At 44.6% G+C, this 15,089-nt stretch overlaps 1 protein-coding gene across 1 annotated transcript in view; it reads right to left on the bottom strand.

Annotated features, from left to right (window-relative positions):
* TMC3 (transmembrane channel like 3) overlaps window positions 1–5,668 on the bottom strand; it is a 43,977-nt gene extending 38,309 nt beyond the window's left edge. Inside the window, exons 1-3 of the mRNA XM_065872062.1 lie at window positions 5,580–5,668; window positions 4,192–4,338; window positions 597–672 (exon numbers count right to left, since the gene is read on the bottom strand). Of these exons, the coding sequence (XP_065728134.1) occupies window positions 597–672; window positions 4,192–4,338; window positions 5,580–5,668 (312 nt within the window). The remainder of the gene's footprint in view (window positions 1–596; window positions 673–4,191; window positions 4,339–5,579) is intronic.
* Window positions 5,669–15,089: the final 9,421 nt, after the last annotated feature.

Genomic DNA, 15,089 nt, shown 5'->3' with positions numbered 1-15,089 from the left:
AATCTTACAGCACAGTACCTTGAAAAGTACAGTAGCACAGTACAACGGCTGGCATCCAGGGGCTGGCATCGAGTGAACAGGCAAGAAATAAAGATTCTGTACTACTTTACTCTATACAGCACTGTATAGTAAAGTACACAAAAGCACAACCACTTGTAGAGGATGCACGCACGTGACAGTATATGCCAGATACATAACCTAACTTATGTGGCTGGACATGTGAACGCCCATTCGCATCTTTGAAAGTTCTCAAATTGAAGGTTCGTATGTAGGGGACTTACTGTACAGTGAATGAAACCTACACACATGGGTGGGCTTAACTCAGGGAAGAGGCTAGAGGATTCTCCCAAGGGCAGATATAACCTTTTTCTGATGAGCTGGGATTACCCAGGGTCACACCACTTGGTAAGTGACAGCATCGGGAACTAAAATCCAAGTTCGGGGACATGCAGACCTTCAAGCTCTCCATACTGTTCTACAGCTATTAATGATGGATGTTCACAACCTATGTAGTACAGCAACTGCAAGGACAAGTACAGCTTCCCGGGCCCGGAGACCACAGGAAGGGTGGGCATGTCCACGTGTGGACTCTTTACCTCTGCACCTGCCGCTTGGTAGCCTCGGGTCCTGGTCAGCCTCCCCTCAAACTTCAGCACAATGTCCTTCGCTCGCCTGAGAGAAGAAATACTTGGTGGTGAGCGCAATTTTATGACCTTGATAATCTTGGCAAAACATGTGGAAGTGCAGCAGGAATAGATAGTCAAACAGTGGTAACCAGACAACTCCCTTAAAATATTTTCTATAACATTTAAATGCACGAATTCATAGGAAATGATGAGTGAACACTAAAACCAGTTGCAACCGAATTTCTTAACGCCCTGCCCTGATTCTGGCTGTTGGCTGGGTATTACGGGCTTTGGAGATCCTGGTATCAGGTACCAGCATCTCAGCCCCTCCACTTCATCCCAGCAGCCTTCTTCCTGCAATTAATTCTTTGGAAGTGAAAGTCAGACCTAGCTCGGAGAATCTGCTTTGAGAAAAGGGTAGTGTCTGGTTAATGTGGGCAAGAAAGTTGTGTCTACGTAGCCATGAACAACCTGATTTAGCCCAGACTAACTACTGGTACACTAGCTGACCACTTCGGTGAGTTGACCTGATGGGTCACCTAAATGGCTAATCCTTGAAAACAGACTGAATTCATTAGGATAGATGGTTAAATTCACACTTACAGAACCACAGGATTAGGAAAAAAATGTTAATTCCGTGGAACGGACTGAAGTCAAAAACTCTTAGCGAAGAATGTCACCTTCAAGGTGACCTCGTCTGTGACTACACTGATGAGACCTTCATTAATCCATGGTTGACCACTTAATTACGCTCAGAATTGAAGAACTGCTGAATCATTCAGTCTGTTAGTTGGACCAGTGTACTTGGTAGGGAGTTCGTGCATGTATATCCCAAGTAACACCCACAGGTTCCTAGCCTTTCGTTGATTGACACAAGGAACTAGCCGACTTCCTTTTCCACAAACAGCGTGATGGCTTCAGAACATGCCTGACCAGAGTGCTGAGCTTTGAACCTCCCTGCCCTCACTGCAAATCCTCCACCTTTATAGCCCCGCCAATGGGCTGGCTTCATTCTGGTCAGAACCAGAAATGCAGGCAAGGGTGAGGGTTGATGTTATACCTTTTATAGCATCTAAAAGATAGGGGCCTATATAAGTGAAATAATAATTCATTTAATTTCATTCATTATAGTTTTTTTCCCCGCAAACATTTTCTGCACACTTGTTTGGGTCAAGTATAGTGGACTACGGAGGCGCGTAAAATAGAGCTGTTGCCCTGGAGAAGCCCACTAGCTAATAGGGATGATAGAGACCTGAAACAACAATAGGAGTGGGTGGGTGTGTAAGTGTTGGAATGGGGAGCTGAGTAGGGGGCTGAGGCGGCAGTGAGACAGGCTGGGACCTGGGACCTGGGACCTGGGACCCTTTGCTGCAGTGCTTGCACCTGGACAAACATCTCCTTGAGCAACAAAATACAAAGACACTTTAAGGGACTAAAAACAACTGCGCGCCAAGTGCAGTTGGGGCAAATTATGGACAGCAAGATACAAAAAACCAAAAAGCCCAACTGCCACTTCTGAAGGGTCAGGAGCAAAAGCAGGGCACTGAGCATGCGCCCTGCACACGACACCACCAAGGGGATGCGCAGACCACCTAAGCCAACCTCCGGCCCAGTCCCTGCACACACCCCCACCCTCACCCCATATAAGGAGCACGCTCACCTCCCCCTCAGCAAGTGAGTGAGCCAGGAAACTTGTTTGTTCTCACTCCCCCCTGCTGCAGTGGGGGCTCCAATGAAGCCTTGCCTGAATTCCTTGTCTGACCTCTGATTAATTTCTATTGATTAAGGAGGCCAAGAACCCTGGTCAGTAACAGCAGTGGGGACAGTACCTGACCCAGGCCCCATCACAGACCAATGCTGACTCCATGGCACTGACCACTTGCCTCCCTACCGGGGAAATAGATATATGCTCTGTCCCCCCATAGACAGAGCTCGCTGCTTTCTCTGTGTCAGCAATGCTCCCTTGAGCCCCAAGCAGTCAGGGTCTGCGCCTTCCACAGACCTGATGAGTCTCGCAGGCCCAATTAGTGAAGCACTGCTCCAGTAGCTTCTCAAGGTGACGGGGAGGAAAAGTGCAACGCGGGGATGACAAATCCAGGTGTCAGAGGGCGAGCTGTTCCCTGAGGGCTGGACCACTGGCCCGTGCCTCGCTGGCGTTGGTGTCTCGGAGCCCTGGCTGAGGTCCCTGGCTTACGCTTGTGGAGGAAGGCCTGGTTTGTTCTTTTGATTCTGACAGAAAAGTTATCATTTGCTTTGCTCTGCCCGCAGGTTAAAAAGACTCACTTTCTTACAGTTCAGGGCGTTATTAGTCATCAACATTCCTGTATGATTTTTAAAATTCTGACGGAATACATGACTTTTTTATTGCAGTAGAGTTGATTTACAATGTTGTGTTAATTTCTGCTGTACAGCAAAGTGATTCAGTTATACATATACGTACATTCTTTTTCATATTCTTTTCCAGTGTGGTTTATCACAGGATATTGAATATAGTTCCTTGTGCTATATAGTTACATGGCTTTTTTTTTTTAGGATAAATTGGTAGAGTTCCTCTGTTTCAATAGAATAGAATATTGGAGTTGAGGTCAGGAAGCCCAGCTTTAAAGCTCAATTCCAGTACTCAGAAGCTGTGTGTCCTGGGGGAAGCCGCTTAATATCTCTGAGTATCAGTCTTCTCATTTGAAAAATGTCATCCTTACTCAGAGAAACGGAAGTGACGAGAACTGATATCGGACCTGGAGAATTAACTGGAAACTTCTGGGAGTGGAAACTATGGATGACCTCATCTGCCGCGGCCACCTGGGGGGGCAGGCTGGATCTTTGGCCAGACTGGAGGAACAATGCCTGGAGTGGAAATCTAATGAAGGCATGATTTGATGGGAAAGAAAGTCAAACCTAATGGTGGATTGGAGAGACAGGGCAATGTGCTTGGTGTCTGGAAAGGGGCACTAAAACGTAAGATACGACAGTGGTTCTAATCCTGTCCACCCAGTAGGTGCCCGATGATTACGTGTCATGTCTGTTTCTCTAGGAAGGCCCACTTCATGGGTCAGAGTAGCTCAGTGGCACTGGTCATTAAGAACCATTCTACTCACTCCCCTTGCTGTGATCCCAGGGATCCACATCATCAATTACTACCCACTCATAGGGAGTGACTACTATAGCCCAGATACAAGGCTTAACATCATATGGTTTACCTCATTTAATCCTTGAACTGCTATCAAGGGATTTCAAACTCTAGTTTGCAAAAGAATCAACCTGAATGCATGCTAAAAATGCTGGAGCCCTCTGCCGTAGTTCCTGATTAAGTCCGAGGGCAACCAGGAATTCTTGTCTTTACTCTCTACCAAGGCACACAGCCAACTCAGACACACATACACAGACACACACTGAGGCCCGTCTGGACCAGGTGGATCCCTCAGACGTGTCTGTGACTTCTCTAAGTCAGATCAAGCGCATCCGTCCCACCACTCCCTCCAATGTGGATTTTTATGCTCGTTTCCCAGGGCAGGGCAGGGTGGGTGGTTTCGTGGGAAGCATACTTGCAATAACCCATAACCCTTACCTCAGTGCCCTCAGCTTCTGTCCCATGGTCCAGGGTCGGCAGCGAATGTTTGCCATGAGATCTTTCTGGAACTGTATATTCTGGAAGATTTGTTCCGGATCATGGCTGTCCCCTGTTTCATCAGCAGTAAAGCTGTCATCCAAGTTGCTGAAATGATCAGGGCATTAAGGAGGAAATCTGATTAGTAGAATTGCTTCCATCCCAGATCTTGCCCTGGGTAAGTTTAGCATCTTGCTGTCTTGGGGTCATCTGTATGAATTCAGTATGTGTAGGAGGAGAGGGGAGGGATCCGGGGAGTCAGAGAGAGAATTCGGCAGTTGTTAGCAGCCACTGGACACATTCACTGGGTTCTGTTACTTTGATGAGTCAGTGAAAGAAAAAGGCTTCAAAGTATAAGAGATACTATCAGAAGACATCATAAAAGGAACCAAGATACTGCTCATGTAGGATTACTGAATAGCAGCATCTTTGGTGGCAAAACCATTTCTTTTTCAGGCTCATTGAAATAATCAGCTAATTCCAAAGAAAGGATGCCTCCTGTCCCCTAACTCTGGCTGTAAAATAAATAAAAATCCAACTCTCTCATCCAGAGATTCCCCGCTCTCTGTACTCCTGCTTTGATTCGCTTGAAATCAGAGATAACAGAGGCAAACAGGCAGCAGCTTCTATGAACAAGAAATTAGCTAAGCAAATTTACATGTACAAATGTTTCAGGGAAATAGTTACTCTCTAGGAGAACAACTTTTCAACACATAGCAACACTTATTCCCAGTGAAAATGAATACACTAATCTTAATGCAACTTTTCAGGAGGAGTTAAGGGTATTTTGTTGTGGTTATTTCATCAATGATGCACTTAAAAGTAAGGGAAAATAATTCCTTTGCTTTTCTCTAATTCAGCTTGTTTTTACTTACTCAAAAGAGAATTTTCTCCAGGTTCTCCAAATTAATGGAGATTTTAATATACCTTTATAAATATTTAACAAATTTGAATAAGACTCCCCCACTTCTAACCAGCCTGTAGCCTTTTCCAACAGAAACCTCATTTATTACGACAGATGTATTGTCTGCTCTCTCTTGACATTGCTGACTGAGTAAACAGAGAGAAAACAGATAAAGCACGTCTGTGGGTCTGGCCAGCAATAAAGCCAGGTTGGGGTACAGGCTTTTGGATTCTGATCAGAGCCAGGTAGAGCCATCAATGTCTGTGTACGTCGCTGAGGTTGCCACCCTTTTTGTATAGTGACCTGGAAAAAGGAGTTTCGGAGTTCTTTCTGAAGGAGAACCGAGCAGGATGGGGACTTGGTCCTCTGGTCAGATGCAAGCAAGGGTGACCCAGGCTTTCCCTCCTCACAAACCTGCCCCAGTGGATGGATGGGACTGGCTCACCTGAGCAGCAGGGACTCCTGGTAGAAGTAGTGCTGGCTGGCATTTCTCCGGATGCTCCTATAACGCTGGGATGCCTTTGATGGTTTCATGGGAGCAGACTGGCTGCCAGTGATTAGTACTGGTGGACAGGGTGCTGGGAAGCCGGCAGGCAGGAGTCTGCTCCAACGGAGGTTTCTGAACTGGATCTGCGAGGAGCTCTGCCCTCCAGTCCTCAGGAGCTGGACTGCCCGTCTGTAGCCGATGCTCGGAGCTGGGGAGAAGCCAGGAAGCCAATCATGCATATGTATGTTAAGGTGGCTGCGGTAGCAGAGATTGGCTGGAGTCAAGACAGACAAAGGCAAGAGGCTTGGCCAGGTAATCTAAGAGCACTTGGTGCTGCTCAAATAATCACACTGGTTACCCTTGTGCCCAGAAAGGGCTCTGTGGTTTGCAAAGCACTTTGCATCTATTACCATGACTGGCGTTCACAAAATACTTAGGGAGAATGCAAGGCGTAGGTTTTTGGTTTTTGTTTTTAACTACCAAGAAAGAAGCTTAGAAAGGGTAAGAATCTTGTGCCGTGTTCATGTAACCAGGAAGAGTAAATCTAACTCAATATTTGATCTGTTTCTTTTACTTTAACCTTTGTATTCTATTGCTTTGAGTTAAGAATGTTGCCTACAGCCTGAAATATACAGGAGAGCCCATTCTCAAGGCTCTGACCTTTAAGGGTATAACACTTTTCCATTCATACAGAGATAAAAAGTTGCAGAACAGAGAATAATAGTTGTCTTGCTGGAGGTTTACAGGAACATCCTGAATTGACCTACGTGGACAGCTGCAGGAACAAAGGATTCCTACACCAAGAAGTTTGCAATAACCAACCGCGCCCCTTCTTCACCTTACCTTTAAAAATGCTTTGCCGAAACCCTTTGGGGAGTTCTGGGTTTTGGGGGGCACAAGCCATCTGTCTCCTTCCATGACCCTGCAATAAACCTTTCTCTGCTCCAGACTCTGACATTTCGGTATTGTTTGGTCTCACTGCACCTCAGGCACACAAACTCGCATTCGGTAACATCCACACAGCAGAGCCCCAGGAGAGGCACCGTCATAACACTTTATTTGTTTTTATTTATCTATTCTCAACTTCTTTTTTTCTATTTTGAAGAAGCCAAACCTACGTAAATGATAGAACAATACCACAAATATTGTATACTCCTAACATAGATCTACCAATCGCTAACACATTTTGCCACATTTGCTTTATTTCTATCTATACACTTTCCCCCCTACACCATTTAAAAGTAACTATCAAGAAAAAAAAGCTTAGAGAGGGGAAGAATCCTGTCCGTGTTCACGTAATAGGGAAGAATAAATCTGACTCCATATTAGATGTGTTTCTTTTACTTTAACCTTTGAATTCATCCCCAAGTCCAGGACTTTCCCATAGCTTCACCATAGAAACCTCCATTTTTTAATTAACACAAGAAACAATTTGCTTGCAGCAAGGTTGATTGTACATTAACTGAATGGGCTGGTGCAGGACTGAAATAGAAACAGCCTTTGCTGTTGAAGACGCCTCCTAGTCAGTATACTAGAGATGCCACAAGGGGGTGAGTCAGTGAATGGGGCAGGCACCAGACAACAGGACAGAAAGGAAATCTACTAGCAACTCCAGGTGTGGGGCTTAGGAGGGGGACTTCATTCATGTGCTCATTCATTCCTCTATTAATTCATTAGCAAATCATTAGATCCCTCTTACTGTCTGACATGCACTAGACCGACAAAGGAAGCCAGAGCCCTAGACTGGGGCATTGAGGTTCAGGGACTACCAGACAGGTATTCAGATTTCGGGCTCTGGGCGTGCGAACAAATCAGAGGCCGGGGCGCCAGAGGTGGCCTTTGCTCAGAGATGGACTGGGGCCTGTGAAGTAAGGTCACCTGTCTGCCAATTTGCCTGAGGCTGTTTGACCTGATCGTCTGTCTTAATACTAGATAAAATTTGTGTTTATCAAATGAACAAAATGGCATAGTAACAGAATTATTTCTAGCCTCCTGAGGTTAGATTTTTTGTGTGTGTAGCATTCTTTTATAGATCTTTACTTACATGAACTATATATCTGAGCATTTCAAAGATTTTTTCATCCTACTTTTTCTAAAGACCGCTTTGCCTTATTTTGAAATATGTATTCAAAAATTGAAATATTTTGTTAATTTTATGCAATCAACTATTTTCAGCATTTTTGTCTCTTCTTTGCTTATATATATTATACACGTGTATATGTATATATACATGTGTATGCATATATATATGCTTGTGTTTTTCAAGGGGTAGGAAAAGTTAATAGCAATTTTTGAAGTATACTACAGGGAATTATTAAAACAAATTACGATATGATGTGTTTTTATTAACATTGGTAAAATGAGTTTTAATGTGCTCAAATTTGTCTTTTTTTTTTTTTTTATGGCTTCCTTGGTCTGATTTTTAAAAATTCTTTTTGAAGTCCACCTGGCATTCATTGTGGTGATGAGTGCAAGGTGCGGGGGTCATTGCTACTCCTTGTTCCCAGCACGAGGGACTCAGATTCATTTCCCCAATTCCCCTCTGGGCCCCCTGCTCCTCTGGGCTCCCAAGGGCCAGGCAGAAAGAGGAAGTGCAGGCAGGGGATGTCGCTTTCTGAAAGCAAGGGATAAATTATTGAGCGAGCATCTGACTTCCTCTGACAATTTGATTAGAGGTTTTAGATGTGCTGGGTGGTTTTAACTTAAGCCAGCATATGTATATAGATAAATGACTAAAAATCCCTTAAATGCGAACAATTTAAACACTTTAAAAAATCAGAAAAGGATCCAGTGTCAAAATGGGCTAAACTATTATTTCCTAGATGAACTGCTTACAGGTTCTGGGTAGTGGGAGAAGGAAGAAGATAATAAAGGTTGAAAAGGAGAGAAGTAGCAAGGGAAGCTCTATTTGTATAACACACAAATCCCTTTCGGTTGGAAAAAAAAAAAGAATAAAATTTTGTTAGAAATCCCAGGAGGTTTTAACAGAAATCATCAGATGGCTTAGCTTACAGGAACAATAACATTCATTCCCTTCATCGTCAATTAAAGACATTTCCCCATGCTGCTAAGTGAATTCTGAGATATGAATATCCCCGAGAGGGTACCGAGTCGCCTCAGCAAAGCCAAGTTCCCTTTTCTAAGTTATCAAGTGTTTAGCTCTGGATTTTACAAGAGAGACTTTTCCATTTCTGGGATATATTTACTTGCCTGCTATATTGTTTGAGTGACTCTAAAAGCTTTTGTTTGAAGTTTAGAAATGCACTTTGGGTCCAGAAAATGTTATTGAGGGAAGACATTCAAGAATTGTTTCCAATTTTCTAAATGACAACGGAATTTGTTGAGACATGAGAGCAAATTGTTATTGTTGAGTTCCTCCTGAAATCACCAGCTGCCAATACGTTTGAAACTGAGCAGACACTCTGAGATAATCCATGAGGAAAATCGTGATACTCTGTTACTCATTTTGAGAGTTGTGAGAGGTTGACCACAGGGCTGGAGGGGTCCTTTGCTACACTGGCTCCCTGCCATGAGTGAAGACAGATTGTCACCTCCCCAACAGAATCCTGTGGAAGGAAGAAGTGATCATTATCAGATGGGTGGCAACTGGGATACGAATTATAGAGCTTTCCTATCCTGCTCTGCGGTTATGCTTCCTCAAAAAAAGAAATTCTTTTTCCTAGGTGATTACGTCTAAACACATAAACTGTCCTGGGAAACAGGGAAAAATCGAGCATTCTCAAAAACGGGGGTGAAAGAAAGCAGTTGAATTCCTTGTCAAGCAACCATTTAGTAGCTGGCTGAGGTTTTTCTTTAACGATTTTTAGGTTGTATTTTCGTAGTTTGGGGGTACTTTTAGACAGTCCAGCAGTGTTATCTCTCGGGAGTGGTGGCCTCGTCTCAGCATTTCCTTCCCATCCTTCACAGAAACGTTATGTCTCCAAAAGCTGACGGAAGCCAAAAAAATCTACATATCGGCTGAGTGAACAGAACAAAGCAGGTTCCGCACGAGACATCTTTATAATATGTTGACCTACCACCTAACCATGAAGTTTACCACGTTCTTGCTTTAGTCTAAGTGTGATATTTTAAAATCCTCTCTTTTAAAAATATTTTCGTTTTTCCTTCAATTTTTACTGACATCTCTTTTCATCTTTTTTTTGACATATTTTCACTTCTTGCTTTATTGTGACCTTTCAAAATCCTTTTTCTTAAAGTGCAAAGCAATTTCCCCCTTAAAATTTACTTTCCTTTCCTCAAGCAAGACTTTTAAACAATTAAATGCCCTTCTCTCTTTATTTTCCTTTAGAACCATATCTCCTTTCAGGTTAACGCATATTTTCGTAGGTCCGTTCATATTTGTTGATTTTCAAATGAGGAGAGGTCTATTCTGGCCCATTTATGCTCAAAAATAGTTCATGTACAAACTCAATTCTCATCTTAAGTATTGTACCCAGGAATGCCATGAGGATCTTCCTTATAAATCTTCTGGGATTTTTATACTACTTGTTTATAGAGATTTAATAGCCCGAAGCAGGGGCAGCTAGGACTGGAGAAAAAGCAGACAAAAGTAAAATATCTTATTGTGTTTCTCTTTCTTTTGCCAAACTCTGGCATCACCGTTTGTTTCCAAAGTCACTTTCATTCCAGCAGCTTCCAGTGTGGCTGTGGCTGACTGGCTGCCTTCCTGTTGCTACCTCCTGCTGGGTCTGGGATGGGGGTGGGGAGTCCCGCTGGACCACAAAGGAGTAGGCTGAGCGCTTCTCTGTGGAGGTTGAAACTCGTAGCATCAGCGAGAAGCCCATCGGCAGCACCCTTTGGTATTTGGTAGTGAAACATTGTCTTGAATCTCCTGGGCAGGCATAGAGGAGGGTTATGGATCCGTAGTGACAAAAAAGATTCTAAACATAGGATCTTCCTGTCTCTTGAGGGAGGCTCTGTACGGTGGTAACATGGCTAAGCTGGAAAGGTGTTTCCCAGTGGCCCTTTTTCTGTGTGGTTCTGGACTGTGGTTGGCTACAGAGATACGTGAACGATCTGGAAGATGGAAGAGAAGGAGCTGCCATTTTCTGCGCTCTCAAGGTTGGTGAGTGGTGCGCGGCTCACACACGTTGCCTCTGAGTCGCTAGCCCGCCCTGTTGGCGTGGGGTTGTAGCCCAACACTCAACTCCTTCTCCTCCTATCGGGTCTCTTTTTTCAGCCCCTCTGAGCGCTGGACCAGGTGTATGTATACCTCTGTGTGATAGGCACCAACCACCCCTGTATGTCATCTGCATCTTTGAGGTTGGACGTGATGGGGGACACAGGTGGGTTCTAGTTTGCCCAGGTGGGTTCTGGTCATTCGGCGGGGGTGGGGAAGGGAGGAATCTCTCTTGTCTTCACTCTGCTCCATTTCACACTCAGCTCTCCTTCCTCACTCCCAGGCCAGGTGACCTAGAGCAACTTCAGCCCAAGAGCAGAGGCAAAAGCAACACCTTTGCATCGACTTCACCAGCTGCCATGACTGAAGACCTTCTAACCCCTATTACAAATCCCAGATATTGACTCTGCTCCTCTGGTTGAATCCTGATGAAAAAGCTCTCATGGCTGCTCCTGTCTCTGGAGTTTTTCTCTTAAATTAGGAGATGGCTGTATTGCTCTGCCAGAATTATTCAGCTTTCTCCCTAAACCCTGCCTCCCCGACTCCTTTCTCAGAAAGGGCAAAGAGCCAAGTGGGAATTGTGATTAGATTCTTTTTATTTATTTAATTATGGCTGCGCTGGGTCTTCGTTGCTGCACTCTAGGGCTTTTCTCTAGTTGCAGCGAGCGGGGGCTACTCTTTGTTGTGGTGCGTGGGCTTCTCATTATGGTGGCTTCTCTTGTTGCAGAGCACGGACTCTAGGCACGCGGGCTTCAGTAGTTGTGGTTCACGGGCTCTAGAGCCCAGGCTCAGTAGTTGTGGCGCACGGGCTTAGTTGCTCCGCGGCAGGTGGGATCTTCCCGGACCAGGGATAGAACTCATGTCCCCTGCATTGGCAGGTGAATTCTTAACCACTGTGCCAGGGAAGCCCTGTGATTAGATTCTTGATGACCTACTTTGGGTTAGTAGTTTGATCTGTCTATGATGTATCTTTAAAAAGCTCATTGAAATATGTATTATATGACTGATATCCTTGCTTTTACCATGTTTAAAGTTTTCCCTTATTTTTATAATCCTTGACCTTAACCTTTCATTCAAGGAGATTGGGGGGCTCGGATTACCTTTATCCTATTTCCTGGGATTCTGCTAATCCTGTTTTCATTTTGCCATGTCAATTTCCACTCACAGTTTCTTAACTCTTCCGGTTTCCTTTATAACTCACTATCTTTTCTTGTTACCTCAATTTGCCTCTGGTTTCAGAAAGAATCATTTGATTTTATTTCATTGGGAGAAGTAAATATGGTCTAAGATTTACGTTTTGTTTTCTGCAGGAAATCTTTTTTCTGAAGTATGCTTTTTCTCTACTCTTACATGCTTCACCTTCATTTCCTTTTTTATGTTGCAGAATTTTTAGTTAATTCTTTTTCTATTCATGCTCCTTGAATAAGCAGTGTTCTGAACGTTTGGTATTTGCTTCCCCATAATGTTCTTTGGTTTTCCTCGCCGCTTCAGGGATGCTGTTGGATTCCTCCTATGACTTTGTGGGGTGAGGCAGTGGAGGGGGAGGCGAGGTGGGGAGCATCTTGAAAAGAAGAATTGGGTGTTCGTTCAGGCAGTTCTCTCCTTGTGTCCTTTTGTTCATGGTGGCCTCTTCCTCAGATCCTTATGTGGCTCGGTCTGCCTCCCTTCCTGCTCTGTTAGGAACTTTTCCACAGCAGGAAGATCTCACCACATTGGAGAGAGTCAGAATCTCCGGGAAATACCCATGCTGGAGACTTCCTGTTTGGAATGGCCACTCTTGTTTTGATCACCTCCGTCCCTACAATCTAATTCTGAATATTCATAGTATTTGTCGTTGTAAAACCATTTGAAGTGTGCATTTCAGTGGTATTTACATTCACACTGTTGTGCGACCATCACCACCACGCATCTCTCTTCATGGTGCAAAACGGAAGCAGGTATCCATTAAACAATAACTCCCCATCCCCCGCTTCCCCTTGATACTGACCAGGGTTCCTGGCCGTCCCCAATCAATAGAAATTGACTAGAGGCCAAACCAGAAATTCAGGCAAGGCTTTTTTGGGGCCCCTGCTGCAGCCGGGGTGGGGGGGGGGTGCAAGAAAGACAACTGGTTCCCTTGCTTGCTAGTTCCCCGAGGGGGGGCAAACTTGTTCCTTATCTGGGATGAGGGTAGGGGTGTGTCCAGGGGTTGGGCTGGGGGGGTGGCTTAGGTGATGGTGTGTGCAGGGAGTGTGAGAAGTACCCTGCTTTTGTTTCCGACCCCCTGCTTTGCTCGCAGCTCTTCAGAAGTGGCAGTTGAGTTTTTGGGTCTTTTGTATCTTTTTGTCCAGAATTTGCCCCACCTGTGCATGCACCCAGTTATTTTTAGTCCCATATAGTGTCTTTGTATTTTGTTGCTGGAGGAGAGGTTTGCCCAGGTGCAAGCACTGCAGCAAAGGGTCCCAGGTCCTCAGCCTCTGGCAACCATCGTTCTGCCCTCTGTCTCAATGAATGGGACCACTCCAGGGACCTCAAAGAATTGGAATCATACAGTATTTGGCTTTTTGTGACTGGCTCATTTCACTTAGCAAAAGGACCCCAAGGTTTATGCATGTTGTAGCCTGTGTCAGAATTTCCTCCCTTTTTAAGGCTGACTCATACTCCATCTTATGTATTTACCGCATATTGTTTACCATTCTGAATGTTTTTAAGCTACAGCAGGGAAAGGGGCAGAATAAAAAATGCTCCCATCTCTTGCACTATCCGTCTTCATATCTAGCCCCTGCTCTTTCATAATAGTGGTGTTTATGGGGCTCTAGCAACTTCCTGTGAAGGTACCTCAACTTGTAAGGGGGAAGAACCAAATCAGACTGCATGTTGGGTCTGTTTCTTTTACTTTAACCTTTGCTTCCCCTTGCTTTTGTTCACCAAAAGGATACTGTGTATGCATAATGGCCTGCCTTGGGGAACCCTGCCCCTCTGCCTGAATTTTAAACCATAGCACCTTTGTTCAGGGAAACAAAGGGACACTGTTCTACCTGTGGATGGCTGCAAGAAAGAAGAAATTAACACATCCCCTCCCCGAGGCTGGCCATTCCAGGGGATATTTGCAAAACTTACGACCTTTTTATTTTACTTCCTCATCTCCTCCCCCTCTCTGGGCTATAAGAGAAACTGGCATCCAAACCCCAATAAAATCACATTCCTTTGCCTCAACAGCTGTCTCTGAGTTTGGCCTGTTGTGTGGCGAGCAGAGCAAGCTTGGACTCGGTAACAAACTTACCTATGGACAGGAGTTCTAAAGTGGTCATCAGAGCTTTCCTTAATCTTCTTCCATTTTACCTTATCTTCTAGAAACTTCTTGAAGCACTTAATATGTGGAAGCGTCTCTTTCCCAGTTCCTAGTGCTACTGCAGATTTCCCCCTAATTAAAAAAAAAAAAGAAATGTAATATTCCCCGCTTCTACTGGGTGGAATTCCTGTTAACTTTTCTCCTTCAAATCTTTTGTCAAAGGTTACACGCTTAGGAAAGAGTTCGCAATATTGACAGTCACTGACTATCCTGGAGGCTTTCTTTTCTTACCTGCAGAGTGGCAATCACCTTGCAAAGTTGTTTGAATTAGTACTAGTATGCATGTTGAGCTTTGCACAGTGCCTGGAGCATGGTGGAAACCTAACAACCTGCAACTACGTTTTACTGTTGTGTCTCTAATGGTAGTATTATTTAAACCTCACCATGAAAGCACGGCTAGAATGGTTTGAGTTTAGCAATTTTATACGAACTATTGTTATGACCACTATCATCACCATCACTAACATTATTTCAATTTCAGCCTGAAAGCTTGATTAGAATGGTTTTGAAATTATGCATTTCTCGAGACCTGGCCTGATTCATGTAGAGAATTTGCAAAGAAAGTATATTGCAAATCTGCTTACTAACTACATGACAGACACACACTGTGTCCTCTTTAAACTTTTTAAAAAGTTTTTTAAATTTTTGGCTGGGTTGGGTCTTTGTTACTGCGCGCGGGCTTTCTCCAGTTGCGGTGAGTGGGGGCTACTCTTCATTATGGTGCACGGGCTTCTCATTGCGGTGGCTTCTCTTGTTGCAGAGCACGGGCTCTAGGTGCACAGGCTTCAGTAGTTGCAGCACGTGGGGTCGGTAGTTGTGGTTCACGGACTCTAGAGCCCAGGCTCAGTAGCTGTGGCACACGGGCTTAGTTGCTCCATGGCATGTGGGATCTTCCCAGACCAGGGCTCGAACCCGTGTCCCCTGCATTGGCAGGTGGATTCTTAACCACTGTGCCACCAAGGAAGCCCACACCGTGTGCTCCTTTATCTGGCTACAA

Source organism: Phocoena phocoena, chromosome 2, assembly GCF_963924675.1.
Source record: "Phocoena phocoena chromosome 2, mPhoPho1.1, whole genome shotgun sequence".
NCBI classification, from domain to species: Eukaryota; Metazoa; Chordata; class Mammalia; order Artiodactyla; family Phocoenidae; genus Phocoena; species Phocoena phocoena.
This window is presented reverse-complemented; position numbering and strand designations above follow the sequence as displayed.